The sequence below is a fragment of the Scyliorhinus canicula genome, chromosome 18 (assembly GCF_902713615.1).
Source record: "Scyliorhinus canicula chromosome 18, sScyCan1.1, whole genome shotgun sequence".
Taxonomy (NCBI): Eukaryota; Metazoa; Chordata; class Chondrichthyes; order Carcharhiniformes; family Scyliorhinidae; genus Scyliorhinus; species Scyliorhinus canicula.
The window spans coordinates 40,852,681-40,869,860 of NC_052163.1; the positions used below are offsets into that span (position 1 = coordinate 40,852,681).

The following is a 17,180-nucleotide window of genomic DNA, read 5'->3' on the forward strand; positions in this document are numbered from 1 at the left end:
ATCAGGAGTTCCAACATTAGCTTTATTACAAAGAACAAAACAACACAGGAAGAGGCCTTTCGGCCCTCCAAGCCTGCGCCGATCACGTGTCCTATCTAGACCAACTGTCTATATCCTTCTATACCCCGTCTGTTCATGTGTCTATCCAGAACAGATAAGTCTTAAAGGCCGCTAACATATGTGCCTCAACCACCTCACTTGGCAGTGCATTCCAGGCCACCACCACCGTCTGTGTAAAAACCTACCCCCGCACATCTCCACTGAACCTGTCCCCCCTCACCTTGAACCTGTGCCCCCTTGTAATTTTCAATTCCACCCTGGGAAAGAGCCTCCAACTCTTCCATGGGTATAATGTCTACCAAAAGGCACATTTTTCCAGATCCTTCTCAGCTCCATTTGTTTTGTTATGCTCTTGACGTAGCATAACCTGCTTCCTTGATGTGCACTCTGACAAAGGAAGGTTCAGACTTGTAGATAGCTTTAACACATTTATTAAACTGTTAACAATTCTCCTACTTGGATTCAACTCTCCTGTTAATCCTGCTATAGCTACTCAGACTGACGAACCAGTCTGCTACAATCCAGGTGGTGGGTGTGACGTGTTTCAAATCAATGTATACAGAGTGTCTCCACTGGAAAGAGGAAGATCATGTGTGCTGTGTCCTTTTATATGGGTTGGTGTAATGCCCTCCTGTGGTAGTGTCACCTCTGTGTGTATCGTGAATGCCCATTGGTCGTGTCCTATCTTACTGACCTATTGGTTGAATGTCTGTGTGTCATGTCTCTGGTGCTCCCTCTAGTGCCTATCTAGTCTATGTGTACTTACATTAACCCCTTGTGTATTTACAGTGATGCATATCACCACACTACTCACAGAATCAGCAGTTTCTGGTCTTCTTTTCCAGCTGTTGAGCAACTTTCTACCACAGCTGCCTTACACACAAAGCTTCCTCACAGCTATTGTACTATTCGCCTCCCTGAAAAAAACTGAACTCCAAGAGCCTCTGACCTTTTGCTAAAATTTGACCCCGCAGCTTTTTGGGTTATTTTTCCCCAATCAGCTTCTGTTTCCATAGCAATCTAAGCCACATGCTGATTTTGCAGAAGTTTGATGTCATAGCTAGGAATTACAATTCACAACCACCCTCCCAGAAACCTGGTTTCCATTTCAATTAGGCACTGTTTCAAAAAAAACCACAGGCTTTGTAACCACAGTCAGAACAGGCAACAGCTTTACCAACCACAATTTCATCGCAATAAAGTCATTGTGGGTGATTCTCAGGCAACAATTAAATAAGAATGATAATAAGAAAAATAAGCAGGTGCGAGGTGCTCCAGCAGGTGGGGCAGGAAATAAAAGCTAGAATGATATATTGGTGAGTAGTCAACAAGCCATTGCTAGAGTACAGCATACAGCTATGGTCACCACATGACAGGAACATATGATTGTACTAGAGAGAGTATAAGGGTCATTTGGAAGGGCAAGAACACAGAATTCTAACTATCAGGAAAAATGGGATAGGCTGAGTATTTTTTCTTTGGAATAGTTCAAACTGAGTGGAGATTAAATTGAGCTATATAAAATTGAGAGGCTTTGAGTTCCCCCCCCCCCCCCCCCCCCGTAACCTCTCGCCCCGCCTGATACCACCACCCTTGCCCCACAGAACACAACGGCTGAAGCCATAAAAATACACAAAGTGACGGCTGTTTTTTTACCTTGTAAAAACACGTCTGCGTGTGTTTTGTTACCTGTGTGGTAGGTAACATGTGCTACTCAAACCTTGGTTAGTGATGAGGTATTCTGAATCCCGATGAAGAAGATTCGAACTCTTCCTGTAGTAACAAAAGGTTTATTGAGTAACTACAACAATATTTACATGAGTTCTTCACTTTAACTTTGATACTAATGATAAGGTTAACAAGATCTAACTATGGTAACTATATGTAACTCCACTGGCCATCTAAACTAGTCTGCTGTTGCTTTGATCACCGTGCATGCAGGAGAGAGAGAGAGAGCCACAATGTGGCTGCCTTTTATACCCCTGTTGGTCCGGCCCTCTAATGATCATGTGGTGCTACCAATGACCCATTAACCCCAATTGTTGAATTGAATCCAGGCAGAATGAGAGTAAAGATGGTCAATATTCTGAAGTGAGAAAACATGGAAGTTGCAGATGAGAAATCAGCCGATGACATCACTATAGCACTGACCAGTGCAGGACAGAATGATTCAGTCCAGTGCAGGAGCAAACACACCAGTCAACAAGATGCCATTCAGTTTCAAAAAATAAAAGTTAACTTCCCTACTTTACTCAAAACCAAATAATCTATTGCTGTAAATTCACCTGAGTGGAGTGCCAGTGAGTCCAAGTCCAATATCAGTGGCATTGTCTGGCAGGAATCTGCTCCTTCTCCTTGAGACTTTCCGAAGGCTAGTCTTTGGTGGATAGAACCATAGAATAGAATCCCTACAGTGCAAAAGGAAGCCATTCGGCCCATTTTGTCTGCACCATCCCTGCGAAAGAGCACTCTACCTCGGTCCACTCCCCCACCCACCTTGCCCTATCCCCTTAACTCCATTACCTAACCTGCATATCCCTGGACACTTGAGGGGCAATTTAGCATTGTCAATCCGCCTAACCTGCACATCTTTGGACTGTGGGAGGAAACCGGAGCACCAGGTGGAAACTCTTGCAGACACAGGGAGAGCGTGCAGACTCCGCACACTGTGACCCAAGGCCAGAATTATACTCGGGTCCCTGGCACTGTGAGGCAACACTGCGAGCCACTGTACCGTCTTACCAGAACCAGGAGAACCCATTATATCAGACCAGGGATGGTCCATTTGGAAAAACAGAATTTAAACAAGAAAATAGGGAAGAGGGACAATATTTAACATTTCCTAGCTTCATCCCTTCTTGGTGCCATTTTGTATTTACAAAATCCTCCATTACATCATCGTACGTAAAATCTTGTAAAGATGCACTTTCAACCGTCAATATTGCTGATTTGTCCAATGTTCCCGACTGATCATACTTCGCAAACAATTTTTAATTATTTCTGATACGGAAAAAGAACGTTCACCAGAGGTATTTGTGACAGGTATTGTTCAAAATATATTCAGAATGGCCTCCACATTTGGGAAGGTTGCCTGCAAACCATTATGTACAAGTCTGTACAAATCAGCTGATGATCACAAAGCATTATTGATGAAATGAATAAATTGTTTCACTTCATCGTTGTGGTAGCGTGGCCCCTTTAAGGGGCAATCCCTTGCAGTCTGCGTGACTGGCTCGGGGCTTATCGTGTGTGAGTGCGTGAACCCCGACTAATGGGGAAAATGTGTGGGGCCCTGGGAGCAGTGTGGACCTGGGAGTGAAGACCTTTTTGAGAGATCTCTGAGCCTGTATAAAGTTAACCTTTTTCTTGTTCTCAATGAATCCCTTTTGGTTACACAAGAAGCTCCTCAGTATTGCCTTGTGCCACCATGTTGGCGAAGCGTAAATTGGGTAATGATCACAAGTTGGATTGGATTGGATTTATTTATTGTCACGTGTGTCATAATATGCACCCATGCACATCATGAGGTAAAGACAGGCAGTGACAGACACCCAGGTTAGCCAATCAACACACAGGACAGAACACAACCAATCACCAGACAGAGCCATAGAGGGGGACTTCCTATTATAAAACACACGAAGCATCAGCACTCCGCCTCTTTCCACTGGTGACAACTATAGTGACAGTCAGGATGTATATATCAGTCAGCACCTTCTACACATGGATCAAGGCTAGTCTGGTCTAATTCGTGAGAGTTAGCACACTTAGAGTAGTAGAGTGTCAACCCACAGCCAGCTGCGTGCATTGTTACAGAAGTTCAATAAATCATATTGAACCAACGTCTAAGTTTGGTGTAGGCTTTACAGTCCAACTGCATCCTGTTGAAGTCCATGTTACCCCAGGGTGAATAACACAACGTGCACCGAGGTACAGTGAAAAGTATTTTTCTGCGAGAATCTCAACAGATCATTAAGTACATGGGAAAAAGGGAATAAAAGAAAATACATAATAGGGCAACACAAGGTATACAATGTAACTACATAAGCACCGGCATCGGATGAAGCATACAGGGTGTAGTGTTAATGAGGTCAGTCCATAAGAGGGTCATTTAGGAGACTGGTAACAACGGGGAAGAAGCTGTTTTTGAGTCTGTTCGTGCGTGTTCTCAGACTTCTGTATCTCCTGTCCGATGGAATAAATTGGAAGAGTGAGTCAGGTGGGTGGGAGGGGTCTTTGATTATGCTACCTGCTTTCCCCAGACAGCGGGAGGTGTAAATGGAGTCAATGGATGGGAGGCAGGATCGTGTGATGGACTGGGCGGTGTTCACGACTCTCTGGAGTTTCTTGCGGTCCTGGGCCAAGCAGTTGCCATACCAGGCTGTGATGCAGCCCGATAGGATGCTTTCTATGGTGCATCTGTAAAAGTTGGTAAGGGTTAATGTGGACATGCCGAATTTCCTGAGGAAGTATAGGCACTGTTATGCTTTCTTGGTGGTAGCGTCGACGTGGGTGGACCAGGACAGATTTTTGGAGATGTGCACCCCAAGGAATTTGAAACTGCTAACCATCTCCACCTCGGCCCTGTTGATGCTGACAGGGGTGTGTACAGTACTTTGCTTCATATATATTTACATAGAATTTACAGTGCAGAAGGAGGCCATTTGGCCCATCGAGTCTGCACCGGCTCTTGGAAAGAGCATCCTACCAAGGTCAACACCTCCACCCTATCCCCATAACCCAGTAACCTCACCCAACACTAAGGGCAATTTTGGACACTAAGGGCAACTTAGCATGGCCAATCCACCTAACCCGCACATCTTTGGACTGTAGGAGGAAACCGGAGTACCCGGAGGAAACCCACGCACACACGGGGAGGACGTGCAGACTCCGCACAGACAGTGACCCAAGCCGGAATCGAACCTGGGACCCTGGAGCTGTGAAGCAGTTGTGATAACCACTATGCTACCGCGCTGCACAAACCGTTACCTGCTCGAACCGAGCACAGAATGCCTTGAGTTCATCGGGGAGGGGTGCGTTGCTGCCGGAGATGTTGCTCGGCTTCGCTTTGTAGCCCGTTATGTTGTTTAGTCCTTGCCAAAATTGCCGAGTGTGTGTCTGTGATTCTAGCTTGGTTTGATATTCTCTCTTGGCATCTCGGATGGCTTTGCGGAGGTCATATTTGGATTTCCTGTATAGGTCAGGATCGTCTGATTTGAAAGCCTCAGATCTGTCCTTCAGTAGGGAGTCAATCTCGCGACTGAGCCATGGTTTCCGGTTGGGGAACGTACGTACTGCTTTCTTTGGCACGCAGTCGTCCACACATTTGCTGATCAAGTCTGTGACGGTGGTGGCATACTCATTTAAATTGCTCGCTGAGTTCTTAAATATGGACCAGTCCATTGTCTCTAAGCAGCCACGTAAGAGCTCTTCTGTTTCCTCGGACCAGCACTGCACGACCTTCTTAGCTGGATTCTCCCGCTTGAGTTTCTGCTTGTATGCCGGGAGAAGGAGCACCATCTTATGGTCTGATTTCCCAAAGTGCGGTCGGTGGATGGAACGGTAGGCGCCCTTGATTTTTGAGTAGCAGTGGTCAAGAGTGTTGTCGCCCCTGGTGGGACAGGAGATGTGCTGGTGGAATTTTGGCAGTACACTCTTGAGGTTGGCTTTGTTGAAGTCTCCGGCCACAATGAACAAGGCCTCCGGGTGTTCTGTTTCATAGTTGTTTAGAACTGTGTACAGTTCGTCCAGCGCCTTCCTCACTTCTGCCTGGGGTGGGATGTAGACCGCTGTGATAATGGCTGAAGTGAACTCACGTGGAAGATAGTATGGGCAGCATTTCACGGTCAGGTATCCCAGGTCCGGGGAGCAGTAGGTCTCCAGGGTCGCCACATCCAACCACCAGGAGGGGTTGATGAGGAGGCAAACCCCTCCACCCTTTGCTTTGCCTGATGACGCGGTGCGGTCCGCCCGGTGAATTGAGAAGCCTTCAGGTTGTATGGCGGGGGTGAGCCATGTCTCTGTGAAACAGAGCACACAGCAGTCTCTTACTTTCCTGTGAGATGTAAGTCTGGCGTTAAGTTCATCCAGCTTGTTTTCGATCGCTTGGACGTTTGCCAGGAGTATGCTGGGGAGAGTGGTCTTGAAACCGCATTGCTTCAGTCAAACCTGCAGACCGCCACGTTTCCCTCACTTCCTCGGTCGGTGGCTGTGGTGGATGAACCTGGGATCCGATGGAAGAAGTCTGACCTTGTGGAAGGTAGGTGGTTACGTCTGGCAGGGTCCAGGGTGCTGGCGGGGTCCAGGGCGTTGGTTACATTTCCGGGGTCGCGTCTAGCAGGGTCCCGGGTGCATCGCTAGTCTCAATTCATGGGGGAAGGGGTTACATCACAAAAACAGTAAATGAAAAAAAAAACCCAGGCCTATGATTGGGAAAATCGATCCGTTCAATCATTAGTGCTGAAGATGGGAACCAGTATATCAAGCAGCTGCGGTATTTCTTTATGGCCAACAAAATCACTGGGGAAGATGAAGAAAAGGTTATTTTATTAACGGTTTTCTTAACAGACCTACAACCTCACAAGAAATTTCACGTCCTCGGAGGCTCCTAATGCAAAATCGTTCGACCAATTGGTAACACTTGTGAAGTAGCACTTCAACACTCCGTCATAACTCGGCTGTCAGGGAACCTGGAGAGTTGATCTCTGCTTTTTTTGCCAGTCTCCGCCAAATGGCCGAACATCGCAAATTTGGAATAGCGTTGTGCAAGATGCGGTGTGACTGTGACGGCATTAATCACATCAACGTGCAGAGGAAACTGCTAGCTGAAACAAAGATTTCCTTGGACAAGCCGTTTGGAACAGTCCAGGCAATTGAATTGACTGAGAAGGGCTTGTGTTAGCATCAATTTGTGCAGAAGGACGTGGTAAACCAACTGTGGAGTGGTATGGCTGAAAGGCGCCCACCCAGGTTGACCGGCATAGAGGAAGTTCAGCCACGTTCGCAGCAGCAGGATTATAGTCAGAGGTCAGGATGAAGAACGGGCCATCGACCCAGGAATTATGACGACCGCTACAGATGTGGGGTAGATCACCCCCAAGAAGTGTGTCACTGCAGAGAATTCATCTGTTTTAGGTACAACAGGAAGGTCCACATTCAGACGTGTTGCCGCCCCAAGCAGGGCGTGACAAGTTATAAAAATCAAACGACTCCAGTGAATAAAATGAGAAGAATTCTTTTTTAAAATAAATTTGACTACCCAATTATTTATTTTCCAATTCAGGGGCAATTTAGCGTGGCCAATCCACCTAACCTACACATCTTTGGGTTGTGGGGGTGAAACCCATCCAGACACGGGAAGAATGTGCAAACTCCACAAAGACAGTGACCCGGGGCCGGGATCGAACCTGGGTCCTCAGTGACGTAGGCAGCTGTGCTAACCACTGCGTCACCGTGGTATAAAAAATACTGAAGAGGGATTGATAAAGTAAATGTAGATTAAATGTTCCCCTGTTTGGGGAAATTTAGGACAAGATATAGGTTGAGAGGCGGTAGATTTAAAACTTGGATGAGGAGGAACTATTTCTCGCAGAGGGTGGCGAATTTGTGGAACTCGCTGCCTCATAGTACGGTGGAGTCTGAATCATTAAATGGTTTCAAGAAGGAGGTAGATACATTTCTGATGAAAGATGGGGAAACCAGGAAGAAATCAGCCATGATCTGATTGAATGGCAGAGCAGGCATGAAGGGCTGATTCTGCTCCTAGTTCCTATGGAAGATGTTATGTATTAACCTTGCAGGCCCTTTTCTGGGAAGAATGTTCCTGATACTAGTGGACGCCCACTCCCAAGTAGTTGGATGTTCAGGAGATGGGGACAACAACTTCAGCAGCTACCATTGATACACTGCATTGCATCTTCGCTATCCACAGCGTCCCGAGGTGTAAGTGTCTGACAATGGCACTGCGTTTACTGGAAATGAGTTTCAGCACTTCAGCACCATATTTAAAACAATTCCTTACCACCCGGCCTTGAACGGATCAGCAGAGAGAGTAGTTCAATGTTCAAGTCTGCAATAAGGGAACAACCTAAAAGACTTCTGCCTTAAGTTGGCCAACTTCCTTCTCTGATGTAATACTACCCCCCCCCCCCCCCACTACCACCACTAGAGTCACGCCAGCAGAGCTCCTAATAGATCATCACCTCCGGACTCGCTTCAACCTTGTTTTCTCCAATTTGGTGGGGAAGATAAAGGCACAGCAGGCATCCCAAAAGCAGCAACATGATTCGGTATAAGGAAACAGGTCATTTAAAATTGGCGACCTGGTCTAAATTTGGTGATCTGGCCCACTGTGGTTACATAAGAACATAAGAACTAGGAGCAGGAGTAGGCCATCTGGCCCCTTGAGTCTGCTCCGCCACTCAATGAGATCATGGCTGATCTTTTGTGGACACAGCTCCACTTTCCAGCCCGAGCACCATAACCCTTAATCCCTTTATTCTTCAAAAAGCCTGAACACCATAACCCTTAATCCCTTTAGTCTTCAAAAATAAAGGCGAAGTCTGGCCCTGTCTCATACATAGCGGACATACAAGGCAGACGAATGCAGAAGCACGTCAACAATATAAGGAGTCGAGAAGCCACAACCCCAATGGCAGAACAGTTGGGACCAGCAGGCATCACCAATTACCCCGTGGCGGATGTGGAACCGTGGAGGCCCCACCGATGACCCCTGAGGGAGATGGAGAGTGGATTACTGCCGGAGTACTGGTCAAGTCACCGAGGTAACCTCCTGCTGTTGACAATGACACTACCTCATTGTTGGAGGAGCCAGTTGGGGACTGAGGCGGTCCACCAGGCCCAAGATGTTTCTTTACAGATTAACCCTATGAAGGACTGTTATGGACTCCCTCTTGTATTGTCTCAATTCTTCCTTGTACATAGTTGACCGCAAATGACCCATGTTGTATATACAATACTGATGGACTTAATGGGGGGAGAGATGGGTAGCCTACTGTGTATGAGTACGCAAACCCCAACCAATGGGGGGTGGGGGAAAGGTGCAGGGGCCGGGCAGTGAGGACCCGAGAGCTGTAGACTGAGGACCTGCTTCAGAGACCTTTGTGCCTGTGTATTGTTAAACTTTTCCTTGATCTCAACGAGCCCCTTTTGGTTATTCAAGAAGCCTCCGCAGTATTGCCCCGTGCCACCACAACCTATGAAAGACTTATGTCTGTGTTCTATCTGTAGAATTCACTTAATTTCTTACTACAGTGGCTTTTAGCATTTTCATCTAAACGTCTGTCGAAAAGCACACTAAATAAATTAACAGTTTTCTTCCGAGATTCACTTCTTGAATTTAACCTGCAGAGCTGCTGCTGAACCCTATGACTAGTCAGGGCCCTGTCATATTAAATTATTTTGTAAATTCCATATCACCAATGTCAGCAGTGATCCCAGAGCTGATCCCTGTGGAACGCCACTTTCCCGTCTGAGTAGCTACCTTTTTTTTAAATATAATTTTATTGGAATTTTATACAGAAAATATAAAACATAACGACAAACAATGAAATGCAACAAAACGACCCATAATAACTGTAACACCCCCAGACCGTATCGACGCGTGTATCCCATCCCCCACCCCCCAACCCCAATGAACAACAGAAGAACTTAAAAATAAATTTAAATTAAATAAACATAGTCATTCACCGCCCCCCCCATACCCCCCCATCCCCCCCTCCGCCCCTTCCCCCCCCCCTCCCCCCTCCCCCTTCCCCCCCCTCCCCCCCTCCCCCTTCCCCCCCCCTCCCCCTCCCTCCCCCCCCCCTTTCCCCCCCTCCCCCCTTCCCCCTCCCCCCCTTCCCCCCTCCCCCCCTCTCCCCCTTCCCCCCCCTCCCCCCTTCCCCCTTTCCCCCTTCCCCCCTTCCCCCTCCCCCCTCCTTCCCCCCTCCCCCCCCTCCTTCCCCCCCTCCTTCCCCTTCCCCCCTCCCCCCTTCCCCCTCCCCCCTTCCCCCCCCTTCCCCCCCCTTCCCCCTTCCCCCCTTCCCCCCCTCCCCCCTCCCCCCTTCCCCCCTTCCCCCCCCTCCCCCTTCCCCCCTTCCCCCCCTTCCCCCCTCCCCCCTTCCCCCCCCTCCCCCCTTCCCCCCCTCCCCCTTCCCCCCTCCCCCCTTCCCCTTCCCCCTTCCCCCCCTCCCCCCTTCCCCCTTCCCCCCTCCCCCCTTCCCCCTTCCCCCTTCCCCCCTCCCCCCTTCCCCCTTCCCCCCTCCCCCTTCCCCCCCCCCCCCCCCCCCGGGTTGCTGCTGCTACTGTCCCCGTACCCTATCGTTGAGCCAGAGTGTCGAGAAAAGGTTGCCACCGCCTAAAGAACCTTGTACCGACCCTCTCAGGGCGAATTTGATCTTCTCTAGCTTAATGAAACCCGCCATGTCATTGATCCAGGTCTCCACGCTTGGGGGCCTCGCATCCTTCCATTGTAGCAAGATCCTTCGCCGGGCTACTAGGGACGCAAAGGCCAGCACACCGGCCTCTTTCGCCTCCTGCACTCCCGGCTCCACCCCAACCCCAAAAATCGCGAGTCCCCATCCTGGCTTGACCCTGGATCCCACCACCCTCGACACCGTCCTCGCCACCCCCTTCCAGAACTCCTCCAGTGCCGGGCATGCCCAGAACATATGGGCATGGTTCGCTGGACTCCCCGAGCACCTGACACACCTGTCTTCACCCCCAAAGAACCTACTCATCCTTGTCCCAGTCATGTGGGCCCGGTGCAGCACCTTGAATTGGATGAGGCTAAGCCGCGCACACGAGGAGGAAGAATTAACCCTCTCCAGGGCATCAGCCCATGTCCCGTCTTCGATCTGTTCCCCCAGTTCCCCCTCAGTAGCTACCTTTTAAAGCCTATTTTGTTTTCTGCTCTGGCGCCACCTTGTTTTCCATTTTGTTTACTTCCCTCCTGACTCAAGTATGTCTGACTTTAATCCATGGGTCTGGTATGTGAAGGCCTTTGAAAATTCAAATACTGGTCTACTGGTTGTCCTTATCTACCTTTACTGTTACTTCTTAACCTCTCCTGTCTCATCTTTTGTGCTGAGTGGAAGTCTTTTTATTGGTTTCAACGTGAATTAATTATACATGGTATTACATCATTTCTCCTAGGCTCCTGGTCACCATTTTCTATGCATTCCTTGTTCTATTCGGTTGATTTCACAACACTTTTTTTCAATTAATCTTCCCAATTTTATTCTTATCTCTTTTAAAATCAGAATTTTTTCCAATTGCGGGGTTTGATTAATGGCCTTCTCAAACTTAAATCTAAACTGTGTTGTGATTGCTATTTACTAGATGTTCCACTGCTACTTTTCTTAACATGTCTGATTAATTTCCCATTACTAGATTCAGCTACCCTTCTTTCTTGTTGGATTGAAATCACTAATGTAATCAACAAATGGAATGTTGGCCTTTAAACATAGAAGACCTGAGTACATGGCTTAGAAATCTTGCTTGAGCTGCACAAAGCCCTGTTTACTCCACAGCCGGAGGGAGTACGAAGAGTAGTTTTGGGCATTACACCTCAGGTGCACATGTTGGTCTTAGAGAGTGTACAGCACAAATTTACCAAAATTATACCTGGACTCCAAGGGTTAAGCTACAAGAAGAGATTGCACAAAATGAGGTTGCATTTCTTGGGATTTAGAAGGTTAAGGAATTATCTTATCTAAGTTTTCAAGATAATAAGGGAAATAGATATAAACAATTTTTGCTAGCTGGGGAGTCTAGAACCACATCAGCGAATGCCTACAGTTCAGTAGGAGACCCCTGATCTTTAAGGAGATTAATTAGGAAAGGGTTGTACAAGTTTGGAACTCTATTCTGACAGTTATTAATGCCAGATCAATTGTTAGTTTCTGGTCAACCAATCTTAGATATAAAATTATCATAGGTCTGAAAGGATATGGAGCAAAAATGGGTATATGGCGTTGGGTTGCAAATCCTTAAATGGCAGAACAGGTTCTGACCTAAATAGCTTCCTCCTGTTCCTATAAAAATAAATTATGAGAAAAATAATGACATTGAAGACTGACAAATTGTCAGGAGCCTCTGATTTCCACCCCAGAGTTTTAAAGGAAGTAGGTGAGGGAATTGTACATGCTTTAACCATAAATCTCCAAAGTCTTTAATCCAGAATTGGCACTGTAGGTTGGAAAATTGTGAATGTAACTCATAATTTCAGAAAGTTGAGAGAGAAAAAGGAGCTTACAGATCTGCTTGATCAGAACGTTATTGGAATTTATATTTAAAGACAGGTTAAATGAGCACTTGGAGAAATCTGTGCTAATTAGAAAGCCAGTATGGTAAAGGTTCGATCACATCTAGTGAAATTATCAGAATTTTTTGAAGTAACTAATGTGGTGACCAGGGGGATGTCCATGAATGTGGTAAACATGAGCTCCTAGAATACATTCCATAAAGACCCAAATCATAGAATCCCTACAATGCAAAAGGAGGCCATTCATAGAACCTACAGTGCAGAAGGAGGCCATTCAGCCCATCGAGCCTGCACCGACTCACTTCCACCCTATCCCCGTAACCCGAATAACCTCTCCTAAACTTTTTGAACACTAAGGGCAAGTTAGCATGGCCAATCCACCTAACTTGCACGTCTTTGGACTGTGGGAGGAAACCCACCCAGACACAGGGAGAACTTGCAGACTCTGCATAGACAGTGACCCAGCAGGAAATCGAATCTGAGACCCTGGCATTGTGAAGCCACAGTGCTAACCACTGTGCTACCGTTCTATCCATTAGGCCCATCCAGTCTGCACTGACCTTCCGAAAGCGCACTCTACCCAAGACTACTCCACACTCTGCACAGTCACCCAAGGTCGGAATCAAACCAGAGGCCCTGGTGCTGTGAGGCAGCAGTGCTAACAACTGTGCCACCGTGCCGCCAGTAAAACTAATGTAATTGAAAGAACATTATTAAAATAGTTAGGAGATCAGTTCGACAGTAGAAAACAGAGTAAGGAATAGTTGATATGAACTCAAAAGAAAGTCCCACAAGGATCTGTTCGCGCTTCAATTATTCATTATATCCAAGTTTGCTAATGATACAAATATTGTTAGTATGCTAAGTACTTTAGCTGGGAATATAAAATTACAGAGACATTGATTGGTTAAGTAAGCAAAAGCGTGGCAGAGCGTTTGTAACCATTTTGGATGAAGAAAGCGATAGTTTTGAGTTTTTTAAAAATAGTGATAAGCTAGGAACAGTGGCGGTCCAAAGAGATTCAGGCGTCTAGTACACAGATTATTAACATGTAATGGGTAGGTACAAAGGAAAAAATCAAGTGCTAAATTCAATACTAACCTTTATAACAAGAGTCCAATGATGTCCAGGTTAGGTGGATTGGCCGTGCTAAATTGTCCCTTAGTATCCAAAGGTTAGGTGGGGTTTTGAGTTTACAGGAATAGGGCGTGGGAGTGGACATCTTTCACAGGATCGGTGTTGATGCGATAGGCTGAATGGCCTCCTTCTGTAGTAGGAATTATATGACTGGAATATAAAGGGGAGTGACTGGGTTTGCTCACCTGTCCATTAACTGGCAACGAACCTCCATCAGTTGTGTTGTAGGGGGTACAACAGACTTAAGTGTTTCAGGGACAGTTTATAGGCTGCTGTCAGATTTTCCCCGCAATTGAGGCTCCTGGCAGTGAAGGTCCTGCCCGCTGACATCTAGTTGCCAGCCAATCAAGAGTCCAGCAACTTGTCACCACCACCAAAGGGAACAGTTGCGGTGGCTGCTGGTAGCACTACATCCACTCTAGGCCCAGAACGGTAGAGGGACACTAAGTCACAGTTGCGTGAGGGCGGGGATTACAGAGATGGGGAGGTGTGTCGGAGGCAAGTGCCAAGGGGTGCCTTTCCAAGGGCATGGAAGTATGGCTTCCATTTAAACCCTGATCCACCACCGACCTGTGTTCAGGGATAATGTTTGGCCATTGGCTAATAAATAAGCTTAACTGATATCCTGGCAGCTGGGAATTCTGCATCAGTCCTATCTGCCCTCGGAATTAATCGGGGGATGTTTCCCCACTATCAGGAAACTGATGCAGGGCTCCTCCCTTGATTAAGTGGGCGCAACCACTTACTGCTGTAGCAGGCTGCATAAAATCCAACCCCATGTCTGGATTCTGGGTATAGTTCTTGGCACTGCACCTTACAAAGATTTTATTGGCCTTGGAAGGGATGTCACACACATTCAGCTAATTATTGCAAGGCCTCCTAGGATTAAGTTCTGAGGAGAAGTTGCATAACCTAGCTTTTAAACACTGAAATGTAGCAAATTAATGGATACTTTGATCGAGATGTTTAGGACTTAGAAAGGAATTTGATCATATAAATAAAGAGAAACCTTTTTTCCATTAGTGGGCACCTGGAGGTAAGATTGAGTTAACCATGTATCCTATATGTTCTATCTGATTGCTCTAACAATGATCCTGATATATATTTCACAGGCACATGTTGAACATTAGCTGGGAAGGTAAAGATTTCTCTTTCAACAAGGACGGCTATTTGGTGAGGCCATCAATGATTGTGATGACATTAAACAGAAGCAGATTTTGGGAGATGGTGAGTATTAGGTGAATGTTCCTAAACTAGAGGCCTGGTGAAGCTGTGTCTTAACTATGCCAACTATGCATTCGTTGAACAACACACATTCAAATTGGTTAATCTTTACTGTGTTTTTGAGCAATAAGTAACATGCAGAAAATGAAAGACAAAACAAGTGGAGTCTGGAATTAAGTGACAAGAATGAATGGCTACAAAACACCAAAAGAGTAAGGGTTAAAGGTAGTTCCTCAGATTGGCTAATGGTGAGAAGTGACGTTCCACAAGGATCAAGGTTGGAACCATTATCTCCATTTTAAATGATTTGGATTTGATAAGTGGATGTACAAATTATAAAATTTACAACAAATGGGGGAGGTGTAATTAATACAGAGGAGGATTGTGACGAAATACTGAAAGTCATGAATAAGCTTGAAGAATGGGTGTGGACCAAGGCAGGCCAGCAGCACGGTTCAATTCCCGTACCAGCCTCCCCAAACAGGCACCGGAATGTGGCGACTATGGGCTTTTCACAGTAACTTCATTGAAGCCTACTTGTGACAATAAGCGATTTTCATTTTCATTTAATTTATATTGAGGTTAGCTTGTCAGTAAGTATGATGTGCAATTTGGTAGGAAGATTTAGCAATTCATGTACTCCAGTGTGGGGATGGGAGCACAAAGGGCCGGAATTTCATGAAATTGGGAACACTCTGCGGACCTTTGAAAAGAGCAAGATTCAGATGCAGAATTGGGAATTCGGATGCAGCGGATAGGGCATGATACACACAGGAGGGAAATCCCAAATCAACAGAGTCATTTGTACTTAGTGCCAAGTTAAAACTAACCCCAATTAGGCTGCTGTAAGACCCTTAACCTGCAATGTGGGAGTCACAAATTGATGGAGTAGACATACACCATGGACAAAGGTCTGTTTAAGTGTCTTGATCTGTAATATTTTTAATCCCCCAATCTTCAAACATGAAAGCATGCTTACGCAGTAAGTGAAGTTTTTTAAAAAAACTCTGCTGCACTGCTTTGTTTGATAAGCCATCTGGTATAGGTTAAAAAAGAATTGCCATTTTGTCATGGAATTCCAATGGATGTCAATGCTACTTTATTAAGGGCACTCATGTCATCATGAATGCTTGGCTAAGTTTAAAAAGCTACAATTTATCTTTGTGGAGATTTAGTCCAGTTTGAGTAACTGACAGTTTAAAGAGGCTACTAAAGGATTAGATGTCTTTGTTGGGTCTCACTGGAGGTTTATTTCATTTTATAATGAATTAGTCACTTTGAATTTAACAGCTTTGGATGGGTTTCGAATAGGAGTCTTTTCCCACTATCAAGTGTGTATGAGAGAATTGCAGTAGACCATTAAATTCATTTTTCATCTGCTTATGGTGGATACTGGGTATGGTGGCAGCATGATGGAGAGGCGTTGTTAGTGCAGTATGAAGAGGCATGGGTTGCCATGGAAGTAATATGGGGTTATAAGCGGCACGGGTGGTGGGGGGTGAGGGCTAGAGGGCCCAACAGCATCTGAAACAATGGGGGCAGAATCCTAGAGAACCAAGGTGGACCTTCTAACTAGCCCATCTTGGCAGTTGCTCACATCCGTGGCCATCTATGATCTGCTTCTGGGGTCTGCAGGCTCAATTCCATCCCACCCCGACTGTCTCAAAGTAGAAATTGGATCTAGTGGGGCCCCTTAATTGAGGCAAATCTCTAGCTACCCACATTGTAGTGAAAATACAGCCCCCAGTGGTGTCAGTAGTAATGGATCTAGGGGTACCGATATATAAATCACTAAAAGAAGTGATGCTGGATGATAACAATTTTTTTAAAGCAAACAAAAGTTAATTCCTAATTGGATCAAATTGAAAAGCCGAGAAGTTATGTTAAACTTGTATAGAACTTTGTGTATATTCCATCTTTTGTACAACTGTGTATATTTCTAGCTTCCACGTTAAAGAGGAACTGGAGATTGTACAAAAAGTTCACTCGAATGAAAGCAGAACGCGAAGTTGTTTCTAGTGAAAACGATTTAACAGGCTGGGGACCTTTTCTCTCGAAAACAGACCGAGGGGATAGCCATCCGACGGACATCTTTCAATTTATGGAAGTGTTTGATAGGGGACAATGTAGAGATGATGTTTCCACTTCTGGGTAAACCAGAATTAGCACCCATAAATATGAAGCAGCAATGAATAAATCCAATCACAAATTCTTGAAAAGGAGTCTTCATTCGGGTAAGAGGCTAGAATGCGAAATTTTCTACAATAATGAGTGCTTGAGGCAACTGGTTTAGATTCTATTAAGGGAAGCCAGATAAACATGTGGGGGAGAAAGGAATGCGAGCATAATGCATTCACCAGATGCTTAGGATTAACAAGGGACCCAGGTCACAGGTGAGTGAGGGTGGGATGGGTTGTGGGGTAGGGGAAGATTGCTGGTTAAGGGGCGGTGGTGGAGGAGGGAGCGGGAGGGTCAGAGGAAAAGGCACAGTATGGAA

General features: G+C 46.1%; 1 protein-coding gene across 5 annotated transcripts in view; it reads left to right on the top strand.

The window, feature by feature from the left end:
* The window catches only part of grin2cb (glutamate receptor, ionotropic, N-methyl D-aspartate 2Cb), a 142,933-nt gene that overhangs the window by 50,646 nt on the left and 75,107 nt on the right, over nt 1-17,180 (top strand). For all 5 annotated transcript variants that reach the window (XR_005458025.1, XR_005458024.1, XM_038777750.1 and 2 more), the window contains one exon: nt 14,572-14,686. Coding sequence is in view for 3 of the 5 variants with exons in the window: in XM_038777750.1 (XP_038633678.1) it covers nt 14,572-14,686 (115 nt within the window). In the remaining 2 variants the exon portion in view is untranslated. The remainder of the gene's footprint in view (nt 1-14,571; nt 14,687-17,180) is intronic.